General features: G+C 39.9%; 1 protein-coding gene across 2 annotated transcripts in view; it reads left to right on the forward strand.

Annotated features, from left to right (window-relative positions):
* PLPPR5 (phospholipid phosphatase related 5) overlaps positions 1-16,073 on the forward strand; it is a 45,544-nt gene that overhangs the window by 13,368 nt on the left and 16,103 nt on the right. For both annotated transcript variants that reach the window (XM_071436190.1, XM_071436189.1), the window contains exons 2-3: positions 8,376-8,508; positions 10,712-10,962. In XM_071436190.1, coding sequence (XP_071292291.1) covers positions 8,376-8,508; positions 10,712-10,962 — 384 coding nt within the window. The remainder of the gene's footprint in view (positions 1-8,375; positions 8,509-10,711; positions 10,963-16,073) is intronic.

Consider the following 16,073-nt stretch of genomic DNA (forward strand, 5'->3'; position numbering starts at 1 on the left):
TTTGAAGGTAATTTTTAATAAAAAGCTTAGAATTATTTTATTGAGCTATCTACTTAAATTTATCATTATGAATCAAATATTAGTTTATAATAATAAACATAAATAATAGACTAGTTGTGTGTATGTTTTGTAGACCTACATATTTTGCCCCAAAAATCCAGAAAACAATTTTTGTGGAATCTTACGGGTATTAATCTTAGATACAGCATGTTTTTCTCGTAGCTCTATTGAAACACAGGGTACTTAGACTGTTCCAGTGTTTGGTCCTCCATTTTCCATTGTTTCATGGCAATGGCACTTAAGTGCAAGTGGCTTTCCTTGAACTGATCTCTGGAATAATATATCTGCAAAATATTGCTGGCCTTGAGTAGAAGTGAGCTAGAAGTAAGACAGTGGGAAAAGCAAGAAATACCAATATTCTCTTTCTTCTGAACCTCTGAGAACAGTTGACTACAGTCATATGCTGACTGTAAAACCACTACTTTGTGACTGGAATCTTTAAGAGATGCCTTTTATGTAATCAGATTTTATTCAAACAGGGATGAAAGGCCGTTTATGCTGAATTTTGCAATTGAATGTTCATCCTGGGTAGAAAAGTGCAGTTGCATAGATCACCTAAGGCTTGAAATTCAGAGAAACATTTCTGTTGGAAATGATCACTGGTATGGGTGTCAGACACATTGGTATTGTGTTTATCAAGGAATCATGTTTTCAATATGCACAGAAGGGTTAGAACACCAGTGTGCCTCAGCAGATAGAACAATGTACAGTTTTCTTGGCCAGTGAAGAAACAAAGGGGTTCACCAAGGTCAGATCATAAAGAGCCACAGTGTTCTCCACATGTGTCACTCGAAGTCCAGTGGAAGACTTCCTTGATACAGCTGAGTGCAAAGATGAACATATATGAAGTTCATCTTCTAACAGAGAAGATAAATTATAGAGCTTTGAACATTTCATTTTTCCTTCACAAATACCATAGTATTTTAAACGTTGAAGTTAAGTCCTTGAGAAAAATGAAAAATTTTGATGTAGAATTATTTTTCAAACTACTTAATGAAATAATTATATTTAACAACAACCTTTTTCATGTATCCATCAGCAATCAGGAGACTAAAATCAGTTGAAATCTGAATGATACCTGGTCATATTACAGCTCATTTTCCTAAGGAGGTGTGTTTGTGAAGTTCAGAAACTTTACGTAATGGAATCCTTGGTTTTTGTAAAAAGAAAATGAGAAAAATTTAAAAACTGTAAGAATTTCCTATGATAACCTTATCTGGAGTATTAGAGCCTAAAGTAACTTCACAGTTTGCGATGTGAATTTATGCTTTTAGAAGGCAGTTTTGAATTAATTTTTCTCTCTTCCCCTCACCATTTACTAGGGGTTTTTTTAGATGTAGATATTTTCTCTAGATTAACATTTTTTCTCTGTTTTTTTGATGTTATTTTTTAAAATTAAAAAAGCTTGATGCATGGGCAAGAATTCTCATGAATGTCTCTGGTCTACTACCTACTGCAATGTGTTCAGCAAGAATACTCATGTCAGTATTGTAAAGCTGCCAGCATTTGGATAGTTTTAGAGCCAGGTGCCAGACGCTTACTTGGCCCCCAGACTGCCACATTGGCGTTCCTGAGCGTGTTCCTCACATCCTGGCCATTTCTAATCGCCTGGAGAGCTGCAGTGCAGAGCAGCTGCATGTTCTTCATCTCACAGTGGTACGAAAGGTTCAGCAGCCATGAGCAGGACTGCAATGGCAAACACAGCAGGTGGAGAGGGCTGGATGCAGAGCTCGGTGTGCAGGGCAGGCAGGAGCTGCAATGGCAAACACGGCAGGTGGAGAGGGCTGGATGCAGAGCTTGGTGTGCAGGGCAGCCCAGCAGGGCAGGCAGGAGCTGCAATGGCAAACACGGCAGGTGGAGAGGGCTGGATGCAGAGCTCGGTGTGCAGGGCAGGCAGGAGCTGCAATGGCAAACACGGCAGGTGGAGAGGGCTGGATGCAGAGCTCGGTGTGCAGGGCAGGCAGGAGCTGCAATGGCAAACACGGCAGGTGGAGAGGGCTGGATGCAGAGCTCGGTGTGCAGGGCAGGCAGGAGCTGCAATGGCAAACACGGCAGGTGGAGAGGGCTGGATGCAGAGCTCGGTGTGCAGGGCAGGCAGGAGCTGCAATGGCAAACAGAGCAGGTGGAGAGGGCTGGATGCAGAGCTCGGTGTGCAGGGCAGGCAGGAGCTGCAATGGCAAACACGGCAGGTGGAGAGGGCTGGATGCAGAGCTCGGTGTGCAGGGCAGCCCAGCAGGGCGGGTACACTGCCTGGGCCGTGTCCTCAGTGCTCAATCCCGGAGCATCAAGTGCCATGCAAGGCCCTGCTCTCATGTGCCACTAGCTGCCCTCTGGTGATGGCACAAGGCTTTCTCTTAGTTCCTCTGGGAACAGCAGGGCCTGGTAACTCTTTCTCTAGATGACCTTTTACGTGACCAGCCTTTGCTCTGGCATTGTGCGATTTCAGCCCTGGTGCTGCTCTGCAGGGGCTTTGCCCATCAGACACCACAGATGGGCTCCAGAGGAGATGCCATTGGCACACATGATCAGTTGCTCAGTTAAGGAAAAAAGGAAGCTCTTAAGAGACTCTGTACTTCAAAATATTTCTTTTTTTTCCCTCTCATGTGGTAATGAATGAAGATAATTCAGTGAATGGTGAAGTTGTCCATGTCTTTGTGATTATGTTCTCATGTGGTTCATTTCTGGCTTCCTGCTTATAAATGCTTGGCTACCGTGTGCCTCTTGCTTTCAAATACCAGTAAAGTCTTTGCGTAGAGAGCAGCCTTTACCATTGTTACATACTGAGTATGTCTACAATGTATTAAAATGGGAAATAAAGAATATTTGTTCCTATCAAAAGTAACGTTACTGTTTAGTACCATATAGCCTTGCTCCACACTACAGAGAACTAAGTAATGCAGATAATATTGCACTATAGTAATCTTTTACTGTTATTTTTCTTTTGTAAGTGGACATGACCCAATATATTGAATTTTAGTATTTTTCTCAAAAAAATATGGGGAGTACATATTTAAAACAAAATTTACAGGTTCAAAAAGGCTGAGTTTTTTCAAAATCTTTTTTTAGAAATGCAGTTTTCTTTTTTACATCTCTTCTGTTGACCTTCAGAAGCTGCTATGCAGTAGGGTCCTATATCCTCATGTTAAATGCAAGAGAGGATATTTTCTATTTAATCAATACCACAGATTTATCTAGGATTTATTTTTTCATTTTCTGCAGAACTACTGGTCATTTGTTACTATAGAAAATGTACTTCTCTGAAAATTGACCAGGGCATTTGCTGTCAGTTTAAGCAAGCAAGAAGCAATGAGAACAAGAAAAACACAAAGAAAATGGCCTCAAGGGGAAACTCTGCATAATGAGCTTGAAATTGCTCCTGCTGGAAATACTGTTGCTGCTTTTCCTGCCAGGGCTGTCACCTCACTCAACAATTTTAGCTTCAAGTGGAGAGCAGAGCTTTACTTTGAGCATCACTAAAGGCCAAGGTTTATGCTGCTGGATTTCCCAAACTGAAGCCACTGTGCTCATCGGTACATGGATGGCATTTTTAAAGAGAAAATAGGCCAGGAATCGCCCATGGTCTCAAAAGTTAAAAAGACAAGGTAAAGAGCAGGAATAACAAAGCATATAGAAGCCATATTTTTAGAGGAGATCTGCACCACACTAAGTGGGAACTCATAAATTAAATGAATAGGGAGGCCATGCAATTTAATTGATAACAATTTTCCTAGAGGTATGTAAATCATTCCCAAGATTTTTAGCTCCATTGCCTTCTTGCCTGATAGGGAAGAACAAGGAAATGGATTCTAGAGAGAAAAGCAGAGCAATGGACTGCCTGAGATGCTCATTCCACCACGGTTGTTTCTTGAAGATGGTCTCACATAGAAGCCTTGGTTACTGTTCAAGTCATGTCTAAATGAGAGAAACACAATGAATGAAACAAAGTCAGAAGAGAAACTACAATGCACAGTATTGTAAAATGTTCTTAACTTGATGAGTTGAGCACATGGATGAATATTTAGTGGTCTTTTTAATGCAGTAACAACTTTTCAGTGTTACTCATCTATCTAAGTGGTTGCTGTAGTTACAGCAAAACCCTGAAAATTGGCAGAGGGGGAATCGTGTATTCTGTGATATTCCCTAGCCTGTGTGAAATATTTCTTGAACATTTGTGTAGCCTAAAGTAGGTGCTGGAAAGGTCTATGACTGTATATACAGAAATTTAATCCCAACTAGCAATTATCAACCTTACATTTCAAGATTTATCTCGTTTAAACATATTCATGTACCTTCAGATATCTTGTAATGCAAGTAAATATTTAAGTGTCACTTAAGTCTTGGGACTTTATAGGGAGTTATGTGAAATATATGAAAATGTAGGTCACAAAGTAAACCTCATTATTATTTTAAGAAGTACAGATTTATGGTCATTTATTAATATAGGCGCTGGTTGTTGTAAAGCATAGGAGACACTAGGGGAGGTTTGTTTATGGAGTCAGTTTACTGGAAAATCAACAGTGTCAGAGCTGCTCTAGCTCTAATATTTGGAATGAGTCAGGCTTGACATTTCGAGTTGAAAAGAACACAGAATTTAGAACCAAGTTAAGAATATACTGGATGGAAGGACAAATTAGATTTTTAAATTGACATGCAGTGCTAAAACTAGGCACAGCTTGCCTGGATTCAGAAAAATGACTAATACAGAGAAAACCTGGACTTGGGTGGAGGGAACCAGTGTAAGGAATGTGTGCAAAATGCTATAAGAATCCTGAGAAGAAAACAAGGAAAGGGACAGGTATTAGATGGTTGGCAATAAATGCAAAAAATGTATTAGTAGTATAGACACACCATGAAAATCAATCAGCTAATATATTAATATGGAGTTAAAGAGGTGAAACAAGAAGAAATATTAATTTTAGATCACATCCCTCTCAGATTCTGTTCCTGGCTGTCAAATGGATTGTCACATCACAGACAGGATATGATTGTCATGGAGATGGTTTCAAGAATTTCTGTAATTTAACTTTTGCTGGGTTAATATTTTTATATGCTTCCATAAGAGTAAATGATCATCCTTGTCTTGCTCCATGTTACAACACTTATGTACACTGTTTTTATCTAAGGACTCTGCAAGTTGTTTATACATATGTCCTTGAGAATACTGGAGAGCCTGCACTTGGTACTGTTAGACTTCAGATGAAAATTGTTCTTTTCCTTATAATTTATATGCTGTAGCTGTATATCAAAATGGAAGGATAGCCTTAGGGAAGGATGGCCTCCCCTGCTTTTAAAATCTGATAAAATATCTGTGAGCTAGGAATTTTAATACATACCTTTGGGAAATTTGTACAGTGATCTGAAGTAATATGACCCTGGTAGAACAAAGTAAAATATGCTTCTAATATCCTCTCTTTTTCATTGCAATCATATTTCTGTACCTGAACTTGTGTAATTTTGTCCAGACGTTTATGTTGTCAGAACATTCAGATTCTCCATTGCAATCTTTCACTGCCAGTTTTGGAATATTCCAAAAACTTTTTGCCCTACGACTTAGAGAAGAAGTACACAAATAATTCTGTTAAATGTCACTTGTTGGCTGGTTACAACTGGCATATGCTGTAGAAGGGGTAATGGTGGTTCCTGTGCCAGCAGGAATACAGAAATTGCTCTTTCCAGGAATATACCAGGCATGCAAATTGCTGTAAAGTGCAGGGGGGATATTGCTCTCCTTTTCCTCTACCCTGTAGAGCTGATTATTGTCAGTGATGCTGGAGAGAAGAAGAGGAAGGAATTGCACTGGGAAGAATTTCTCCTGGGATTTATTGAGATTGAAAAGGATTTTTCTTCCATTTCTGAAACATCAATAGGCTGATTATTGAGATGAGCAGTGCTTGTGCTGAAGGATGGAGCTTTAGCTGAGCTGCCAGTACAGAAAAATAAAGAAGCTGTATTTATTGCCAAATTCTAGAAGGATTCTGTCAAAGTGAATCCACGGAAGCATAGAGATGAATGCCTTGTGTGCTCAATGACTCTTAGTGCTACTGACAGCAGAGCACTGGGCCTTCTGTAGCAGAAGTTTTGTCTTCAGCCAAACTCCACATCCTTCTGACCCTTGCACCTATGTGCCCACCTTTGGAGTATTCTTGTTCAGCTAAGAACTTGAATGCTGCTATTCTTGGAACAGAGGGGTTTCTTCATACAGGTCACCATCAAAGACAGGAAATGTAACAGGGAAAATCTCTTGGCAGCAGCAAAGATCTAGATGCAGCTGATGAAGACATTGCTGGAAGTGAGAATCTCCTTTCCTATAACTGAACACGCAGTTCTCTCTTTAGTAAACGCCAGCTTCCCTACCAGGCAAGAAGACAACCTTTATTCTTAGATCAGCAGATTCAGTCTCTGCTCAGAGCTGGAGAGTTGAGCTTGCTGGCACTCTTGAGTGCTTTTGCAAAAGGTTGAGTACTGTATCTCACAGATGCTTCCTTTGTGCTGAATTCTGCTCTTTCCTGGAGTTTCAAAATCTGCAAAAATTTTACTGCAATCTATTGAGTTTGGCAGAAAGCATTAAAGGCAGAATCTGACTCTATTCAGGTTGCCTAGTCCTTGAGAGGAAAGAAAAGCATACTGTGACTCACAGTAAAAGTATTAGTGTTTCTGTTCTCACCTTTATGAATCCATTAAAACTGATATTTTTGGTATGTTTTTTTCATGAGAGCTATAGGGATCACTGGGTTGAGTTCTCATAATTTGGATGATCTTGAATTCAAGGTTGAATTATTTTTCATGTATACTGATCATTTACTAATTATAGTTGAAGAAATTCTACTTCACTGGGTTGGAAATTTGCTTGCATCACAACAGAGAGAGGATATTTGTTAGTTCAGGTATTGAAATTTCTGTTTTATCTAAAAATTCTACTAGGATCTGAAGCCAGTCTAAAGTAATGGATAATGACTGTTTTGGTGACAAATTAAATATTGCTTTTTTACATACCTGCTTTCAGACTTACTTTTGTTACTTGTTCCACATTATTTATAAGTAGCACTTTCCTCCACAGTTTAGCCCAAGGGTATCTGCATAATCTACAATCAGCTAAGTAATGTCATTAATTGCATCCTTCCTGTTGACAACAAAATGTGCACATGAGCCAGTGCCCACAGATTATTTTATTTATTTTGTAGACGTGTTCAGACCTATTGTGAGATATGAAAATATTTATATTTTTCTGTTAAGGCAAAGGTTTAGAAAAACCTCAGCAGTTAATCAGATTGATGGCATTATTGGTTGTATTTATGGAGTATTAAGATTTCACTTTGGTAGTCTTCATTCTAGTTGATCAAGGTGTGATGTACCTGCCAATAAGCTTTAAGTTTTTCATGTAGAGGAGTGGAAGGGCCTTGCCTGTGAGTCCCACAGTGAATCAGGGTTAGCATCCAGTGGTCATTATTTGACCCTTCTGCTCTGCTTTTAAATTATCCCTGCCATAAAGCTTCGTATTGTATATCTGCTTAATGTCTTGGCTTCGGCTATCAAGTCTCAATTATAGTGAATAAAGGTCATGCTTTTTTGTACAGGTAAATACATAACCTAGAGAAGATATTTTACATTCAAAATACATGTTTTTCTCATTTGGTGATTTTTATGGTTTTTTGCCAACTATAATGTGAATGATACATTATTTTGGTGGAGTGTATATGAAACAGGCCATTCTTAATGTTAAAATATCAGTGGTGACACTTTGTTCAAGCATGAGGAAGAGAGCTAAATCCAGAATTGATAAATTTAGCTAGTAAAATGTAAATTGAACCCTGTTAAGTACTTCCTGGTAAACCAAACCTCTGATGTGAACAGGAGTTCTGTTATGATTTTTTTTTCCCCTTTCTCTCTATCATAGTCCAAAATTTAAAGCTCAACCCTGTGAAGTGCTGGGTGTCAGTGAATGTGGGGAATGAAAGGTTCAGCATCTTGCAGGATTAGGCCTTTACTGTGGTCCAGATCTTGTGCATTATGTGATCTGTTGTTCTTGAACTAATAGATCGTTCTCTTTCCCCTCATCCTGAAAACTAGGTTATGTTATGTTGACTACAAATCCTGGTTGTAATAATTTATTCTCTTTTAAGGCAAATAAAGCAAACCATAAGGCATATTTCCCTCATAAGAAGATTAATGTACAGAACTTGATTCACTTATGCTGTTATTTGTACTGGCTTGGTCTTGTTTCTTTCAGATGAGATGTCTGTCTCTGTAATATTAGTGTATTTTACTTGCTGTAATCTGATGCACCATTTCTCTCCCCTTTTTTCTCCTCCCCTAAGATTATCGTTGGAGAAACTGCAGTCTTTTGTCTACAGTTAGCTACAAAGGATTTTGAAAACCAAGAAAAAACAATATTAACTGGAGACTGTTGTTACATAAATCCACTGGTGCGCAGGACCATCCGATTCCTTGGTATGAGCAAAATTACTGCTTTCATTTCCTGAATGGTGAGAGTGATCAGTTATGTCTTAATTTTGACCTGGGGAAAATATTCAGATAACCATATAACATTTCATGTGCAGTCTTAACTCAGGTGCAGTTTTCCTTTTAGGTAGCAAATGAAGCTTTTTGGAAGTTTGGATTAAAAAACAGTTGCAGAAACAGCAGTAAAAGTAGAAAGAACTGGGACCACTAGGGGGGAAAAACAACCAGCAGGCCTGAAGTGGGGTGAAGTAGAGAACGGTGGTATCCTTGTGCCGTATCTATAGCTGATAGTAAACACACACACACTCCAAAGTTGAGGACATTGGGATATAAATGTGTGTTTGAAGCCAAGCCAATTTAGCTGCTTTCTTAGCCTGGATATTGTATTATATCTCAGTCTCTAGCAGAAAACTGTGTAAAATCCATGCTACATTGGTTTTAGCTGAAACTCCCCCATTGACTTCAGCAGCTATGAGATGTCATCTTTTCTATTTAGTTCATTCTAAATATGTTTGGAGGGCGAAGTCCCACCATTCAAAATGTATATTGGATGCTGCTCTTTAATCCATGTAGGGATGCCATAGCAGGGCTCAGTTCTGCTGTTTGCTTCTCTCTCATGACTGCATCTGAAGGAAACAGCTGGAGGAATGAAGCCCTGGGGCAGCTAATCCTGCTGTGTGCCCCAGTGTCAGGGGGAGGGAGGGCCTGTGCAGATGTGTCTGTATTTGCAGTGTTTGTGTAACAACTGTGCCTGCCTTCCCAGAGTGCGATCGCTCCCTGTCAAGAGACTGTCTTGTATAGGTCTGGAGGAGGTGCAGACTGATGATGAGGAGCTCCCCCCACTCCACTTCCTCTCTGTGTAATCAGTGCCTGAGTTTTTTTCCCACTAAGTGGTCCCTTCTTTCTTCACAGAAGCAAAACAAAATTTGGTAGGGGTGGCAAGAGTGGGCAAAAACTCTCTGCTGTTGCAGCAGATGAAAGCATTGCTGCCCATTATTCTCGCCCAGAGCGATGTGTCCAGCTGTGTTGTGCAGTGCACACCCTCAGGACTGGCTGAAAGGTCCTTCTGTGAAGTGACAGGCACAATGTGCTGCTCACCAGAGTCTAGCATCTTGGGAGGAAATAGCATTAGTGTGACATTGCTGACCAGCCAGGATCCCAGAAATCAGCCTTGGTCCTCTAGCTTTGCTAAGAAAAATCCTGACCTTTATAACTGTATGTTTCTGTGGAATTATGTCTGCTGGAATGTTGATCCTTTAAAGTCCTCATAGTGCCCCATGAAACTGGGATTTTCCAGAGCTCACCCTATATTCCCAGTGAATTGGAGAATGGGAAAGGAAAGGTGATTTGCCCATAGAAATACAGGGGGAAATTGATAGCTCAGGTGGAATTGGAACAAGCATGGCTTTGCCTGCTGGTCAGGCTGCTGTGTTTGCATGTTCTTCCAGAGCTCATTTTCTATTTACAAAAGGATAGAGAGGGACCTCAGAATAGCAGAAATCTGTTTTCCTTTAAGTAATCAGATACATGCATTTACATTCTAATGAACGAGTACATGTACTTAATGCTTTGCTGATATGTCTGACTAAAAAAACTCTTTAGCATAAGTAGTTCCTCAAATATATAAATCTTTAGCTCACTGTGTTGATACTGTGATTAATATGCCATGCATAGAGATTTACCCAGTAGCAGGCAGATGAAGACAACTGGTGCATGGCAATATTGAATTATTCAGTACCTTAGATTCTTTACAGCTACAAGGGAAAAAAAAAGTTTTTCCAGTGTGTGTTATGACTTCACAAGTTACTTCTCCATCAGGATCTGACCTTGGTTTTCTAGCAGATTTATTGGGTGGAGAATTTCCCTCTGTCACTTCTGTTTAGTGAACATGGGAAAAAGTTAGGTACCAGTAAAGCCAGCTACCCCAAACGGGATATGCATGACTGTGGGGCCTGGGAAAGCAGGCTACTTGCACAAGGGGTGAGTTCCTGTGAAAGATGGGAGAGCCATCAGGTGTGTGGGTACATTGCAGTGTTGCTGCTGCAGTTTTGTAGGAAAATACCATCTCCATGGTCTTTAGGGTGCAGTACATGGGAGGATTTTTCATGTTCTTGAATGGAAGAAGCTGCTCTATTGCTGTGATGAATACTATGAATTTTCAGGAAATTTAACTCTTTGTTTCCCTCTTTAGGAATTTATGCATTTGGACTGTTTGCTACGGACATCTTTGTAAATGCTGGACAAGTAGTAACAGGGAATCTTGCACCCCATTTTCTTGCACTTTGTAAACCCAACTACACAGCACTTGGATGTAAACAGTACACCCAATTCATCAGTAGCGTACATGCCTGTACTGGAAATCCAGACCTTATCATGAAAGCCAGAAAGACTTTCCCATCCAAAGAAGCAGCACTAAGCATATATGCAGCTATGTATCTGGCTGTAAGTATATTATATTCTTTAATATCACTATATTTTTGAGAGCAAATGGCTGGCACTGTGAGGGGGAGGAGGAATGGGCAGAAGATAAGGCCCAAAATTGGCTGATTTTCTGCATGCAAACCTTCTGTGAGTTACTATGAGAAAGATTCATTTGGCTTAATTCTGACAAGGTGTAGTGGTTTCTGAGCATTGAAAATCAAGACAATGCTAAGAGAGGACAAGTTGTCCATAAAGGTTATAATCTATGGATTTAGGATACCCACTTCCTTGGTTTACTTTTCCCCCATTTCCAGGGTATGTGGGACAATCCTTTGCTGGGTGCTAAGGAGTAAGGGAAGGGATTTCCTCTGACTGGTAGTGGTACCCCTCTGTGCTTTAGCCCAGTGCAGATCAGTAGAATCACAAATGGCCATGTTCTTTGGTGAGGTGAAGCAGAAGGGTGAGCTATATGTATGTCTGATCTCTGCATGTTTCTCAATATCCCCGAGTCTCTTTTGGTACCATAATTGGTATTTATAGGTACCTCATGCAAAGTCAGTTTGGCTCTTATTATGCAGTGAAGTGGGCTACAAGGCAATCTACCCTTTTTTCCCCTCTTTACTCTCTTGTACAGGGAGTGATGAACAGCACTGGGGTAAAACCTTGTGTTGACTGCCTGGATCAGAGCTGTTGTATAGGTTGGGGAGAGGAAGAGTCACTGTTTAGTCTCACTCAAGTAACTCTGGCTTAGTTTGGAGTGCATATCATTCTAGTCTTAAGCAGGAGCAAGAACATCTTGTTCCTTTGCTGGGGATAAGTTCTCCCAACACATGCCTATGGGAGTGTCTTACCTGACCTGTGCTGGTATCACAGCCCTCTGCAGCCCTTTGGATGAGCCCAGGACTGCCTTCACAGGGCCAGTGGGAAACTAGGCAGGTGTGTGGAGCTTTGTGGTCATTGCAGGAGTCAGCCCTTGTGTTCCCTCAGTATTTGAGCAGTGGCCTTCCCATAGGTGTGTGTGTGTGTGTGTGCATGTATGCACATGTAGGTATACCTGTGTGTGAGTGTGTATTGCTCTTGAGCACATACCAGTTGAACCAACTTTTAATTCCTGACTGATCTGGAAGCTGATCCTTGACAACATGGCAAAGATCTCAGCCTCAGTGTGTCAACTCACTGCTTCTACACAGGGTTTTAGAACTAGCTGCTTAAAATCTGCAGCACTGATGGTAACATTTACCAGGTTCCTTGTGAGCAATGTCTGTTCAAGAGATGTTGATCATCAGTTAGCACAGGCAAGTGTTTGCAAATAAGAGATGCACAATGACATTTTATTCTAACTTGAGGCAAGTGTAAGTCTTCTACTAGTAATGTCTTTATTTGGAGAGATATCTAAGGATGAAACACTCTAAATTTGATGCAAGCTATTTTAGAAAATACTCAGAATTTTTCATTCTAATTGCTCCTATATTTCTCATCCATCTGTAAAGTTGGATTCCTGCTGTTACCAAGAGTCAGAGTAACTAGGAAACCAGCTACTCAGCTACTGCAAAGCAGAAAGTAAAATAGTATTATTACATTTTTAAAACAAAAAGCAGACATCAGTAAGGTTTAATACCTAATATAAGTGGCTTTTGACATGAGCAAGAATACTTTATGCAGACCTTGTCTGTGGTCAATATACAGTTAGCAATATTAAAAATTAAAGCTGCTGAGATCCATTTCATTACTATTTGCTCTTTCCGTAACTATAGAAATGAATATATCCTGTGTCATTACTGTACTCCTGCATGGTGCTTGACACTACTGTCATTTAACTAAAGCACTATTATCTATTCTCAGGACTTCCTGTAGTAGCTCCTTGTTACAATATTGTCAGGTTCATTTTTTTGAGGCTTTTTTTTTCCCTTAAATCCTAAGCATGACTGAAGCAAAAAATACTGTTTATTACACTCCAAGGGAAAAAAAAATTCAATGTTCCAATATTTGGGGTCATGTCCTTACACTGCCATGATGTTTATCAGGATAGTTGGCCCTAAATAACAATTTTCTCATCACTGTTCACTGGAGTAGAAGATTTATAACAGTAGCCTAGTCTTTCTATGAGCCATGCCACAACAGTTATTAAGAGCATGGACATAAAGACCTCCATATATTACTCACTTTTTCATTAGCATATAATCTTTGGTACAATATGTGCTTTCTTTTTGGTTAACAGAAATTTTGGAGCAAGGGAGAGATTGTTATGGAATTGTCCCTGGTTATTTCAGCCAGCTGGGCACAAAACAAAACCAGCCTAAAGGAAAAAAAAAACACCCAAGAGCTGGCCCAAGGGTCCTTGCTCTCCAAGATGGTGAAGTAAATGCTTTTAGACTTGTGTGATTTCTCCATCAACCAATTTAGAAACATGGCTTCTAAATGCTTTATATAATAATTCCCCTATCTCGTTCCATTTAAGTGCAGCCACATTGTTATCACCTAGCATCTGTGCATATTGTCTTGTTAACAATAGCTTCTTTTTTCTAAGTTCTGAGTCTTCCATTTTCCCCCTTTTTCCCCCTTTTGAGAGTGGGTGGCTGCTATGGTAACTCAGAATTCCCTTGAAAGTACAGTCGTTTTCAAACAGTTGTTGTGCTAGTATTTAGAGCTTTGTAATGTTTGCCTCCATTACTTCCAGTGTCTATCAAGAGAGATTTAGCAATGGAAATATTCAATGGCAGTGCTGTGGTTAGGTGTTTTCTCTACCCTGCTCCAAACACAGATGCATTGCCTTTCTTCTTCAGACTTTCAGGTTTATTCTTTCCAGTGTACCAGTGTTTTCAAAATGAACTACTGTAAATCTCTTCTGAAACTCTAATTAATCAGGCTGGTGCTTGTTTTTTCCTTAGATGTCTGCGCTGATCTCATTGGAGATATTTTGTTTGGTGTTGGTTGAGTTGGGTTAATAAGTTGACTGTATCTACTTTATTTCTTACCAGCCTTGCAAGTCACCCTTTCTCAGATGAAACAATATTTGCTACATAGGCAAACACTGCAGCTTTATTAAACAGTATATAATTGTATAAGACACATTTTGATATACATAAGCTGGACAATTAGAGGTTTGAAGCAGCCAAGTATGCACATACTTGGGGTGTTTTCTACAACTGAGACACAGGAAGTGGAAGTCGTGAGTCTTTTTTTGTTAGGATTTCAAAGTGATATATGAAGATTTAGTCAGCCTAATCCCATAGACTTAAATTTAAGATTTGTGACTAACAGTTATCCTTTGGTACTGCAGACCTAGGGGATTGCTCATGGGTAGCAGTAGTTTAAGGGAAATTGTAATTCTATGAAGTTTTGCCCTTTTTGTGTTGTTCTTAATGCATTGCACAGAAGCAGCTGGGTAGGGTAGTGTTTGAACTTTGTGTTACTGCACACATTTCAGGCTTGCTTTGGGTTTGTAATGATAGAGGAACAGGCTTCATGTCTTGAAAGTTGACACAGCCCTTAAGTCTGTAGGCAGCTTTTGTTGCTTTGTACTCTGAAACCTTGGCCTTAACTTTGACTTCAGACAGGACTAGCAGATTGTAAAGCCTACCAGTAATTTTTTCTTCTCTGCAGAACTTCTAGTTGGCCCAGGATCATGTTTTCTGCCATGCTCCTGCTCCTGGCGTTTTGCTGCATTGATTTTTGCTGTTCAGTGTGTTTATAAGTCACTGGGAAAAGACAACAAGACAGTCTGGGTAACAGTGCTGGCAGCATGGTGACATTCTCCTCAGTGTCACTCCTTGATCCAGTTATAGGTGTATAGGTGTAGTCTGCCTGTCCTTCGTCTTAAAGTGCCTGTTAGATTCCAGCTAAATGGGCAGCTGGTGAAGGCATGGTAGACTTCTCAGACAGCCTTAAAGGGAGTGTTCAGGAGGAAAAAGACTAGCAGAGCCACCTCTCTGAATTGACTTTGTTGTCTTTTTTTGTTAGAAAATTAAAGGATTCTTCTGGCTGCCTTTCAGGAACAGTGCTAGGAATGTGGAATTTCTTTTCAGGATCTGGTGCAGCAAGTATCCCTTAATACTGATAATAAAACATATGTCATGAGCTTCACAAATTGAGTGCATTGGTTTCTTTCAGACCAAATAATGAAATAATATTACCATTTGATACAGGAATTGTCTAAAGACCTGTATAAATTTCATGTCAGTCAGCTCTTCATTACAATTCAGATCCTCAAGAAAACAGCCTTTGTAACAGGTGTCTTATGGTCTTGGTACAGAGGAAGATGCCTCTTACCTTCTCCAGCTGTTTTACAGTTACAGCTGTGGGGAGCTTATAGTGGGAAAATTAATAATAAGGTCCAGAATTCTGGAGCTTTCTTTCCCTTTTGCCAAGCCAACCTCTGACTTTGAAAGCTGATTTTGGTCTAACACCATAAATAATTAGATCAAAAAATATAGAGAAAGCTGGAGGAGGCTTCAGAAACACTACTAGAAACCTTCAGTGGACAGTTGCAGAACGACCCAGATGATTTGAGAATATAACTTTGTTTTGCTCTAGAAATAGTTTGACCCACTAATTATTACCAAAGGAAGCTTAAAAGATTTTGGATTTTCAAACTGAATTCTAACTAAACACTGAACCTGTTTATAGACTACAACAGCCCACTATTTCTTCAGCTTTTAGATGAGAGTGTTTCTTTTCTTGTAGGTCTGATGAATATTGAAAATTCCTTGGGTGGAACATTTATAACATTACTTATATTACTTAAATAGTTCAAGAGATTTTCTTTAATTCTAGCCCATTGTAAAAGCAAACAAAAACATGAGATAATTTATGTTTGAAGTGCTGCCTGGGATGGATGCCTGTGCAATAGTTTATTCCTCATTCTTCTCGTTGCCTTTAGTCATTATTCATGCCCCCTGATGGACTGGTCTTTGTCAGTCTCCCAGGCCATCTAAATCAGGGAGAAACAAATAGCAGACACAGATGGGATCTTCTTCCCTGCATCCCCTGACCCCAGGCTGATGAGATCAGCAAGGAAAATTATCTTCCCTCCTGGCTAGAGCAGCCAGCCCGATGTGTAGCTCCAATGTAACTAAAATGGGATTGTGAGACCTGTTGCACCTGTGTTTGTGTGCATAGGTGTTGGTGTGGGT

Source organism: Agelaius tricolor, unplaced genomic scaffold (genome assembly GCF_023055355.1).
Source record: "Agelaius tricolor isolate 1412-34295 unplaced genomic scaffold, bAgeTri1.0.p SCAF_11, whole genome shotgun sequence".
In the NCBI taxonomy this organism is placed as follows: Eukaryota; Metazoa; Chordata; class Aves; order Passeriformes; family Icteridae; genus Agelaius; species Agelaius tricolor.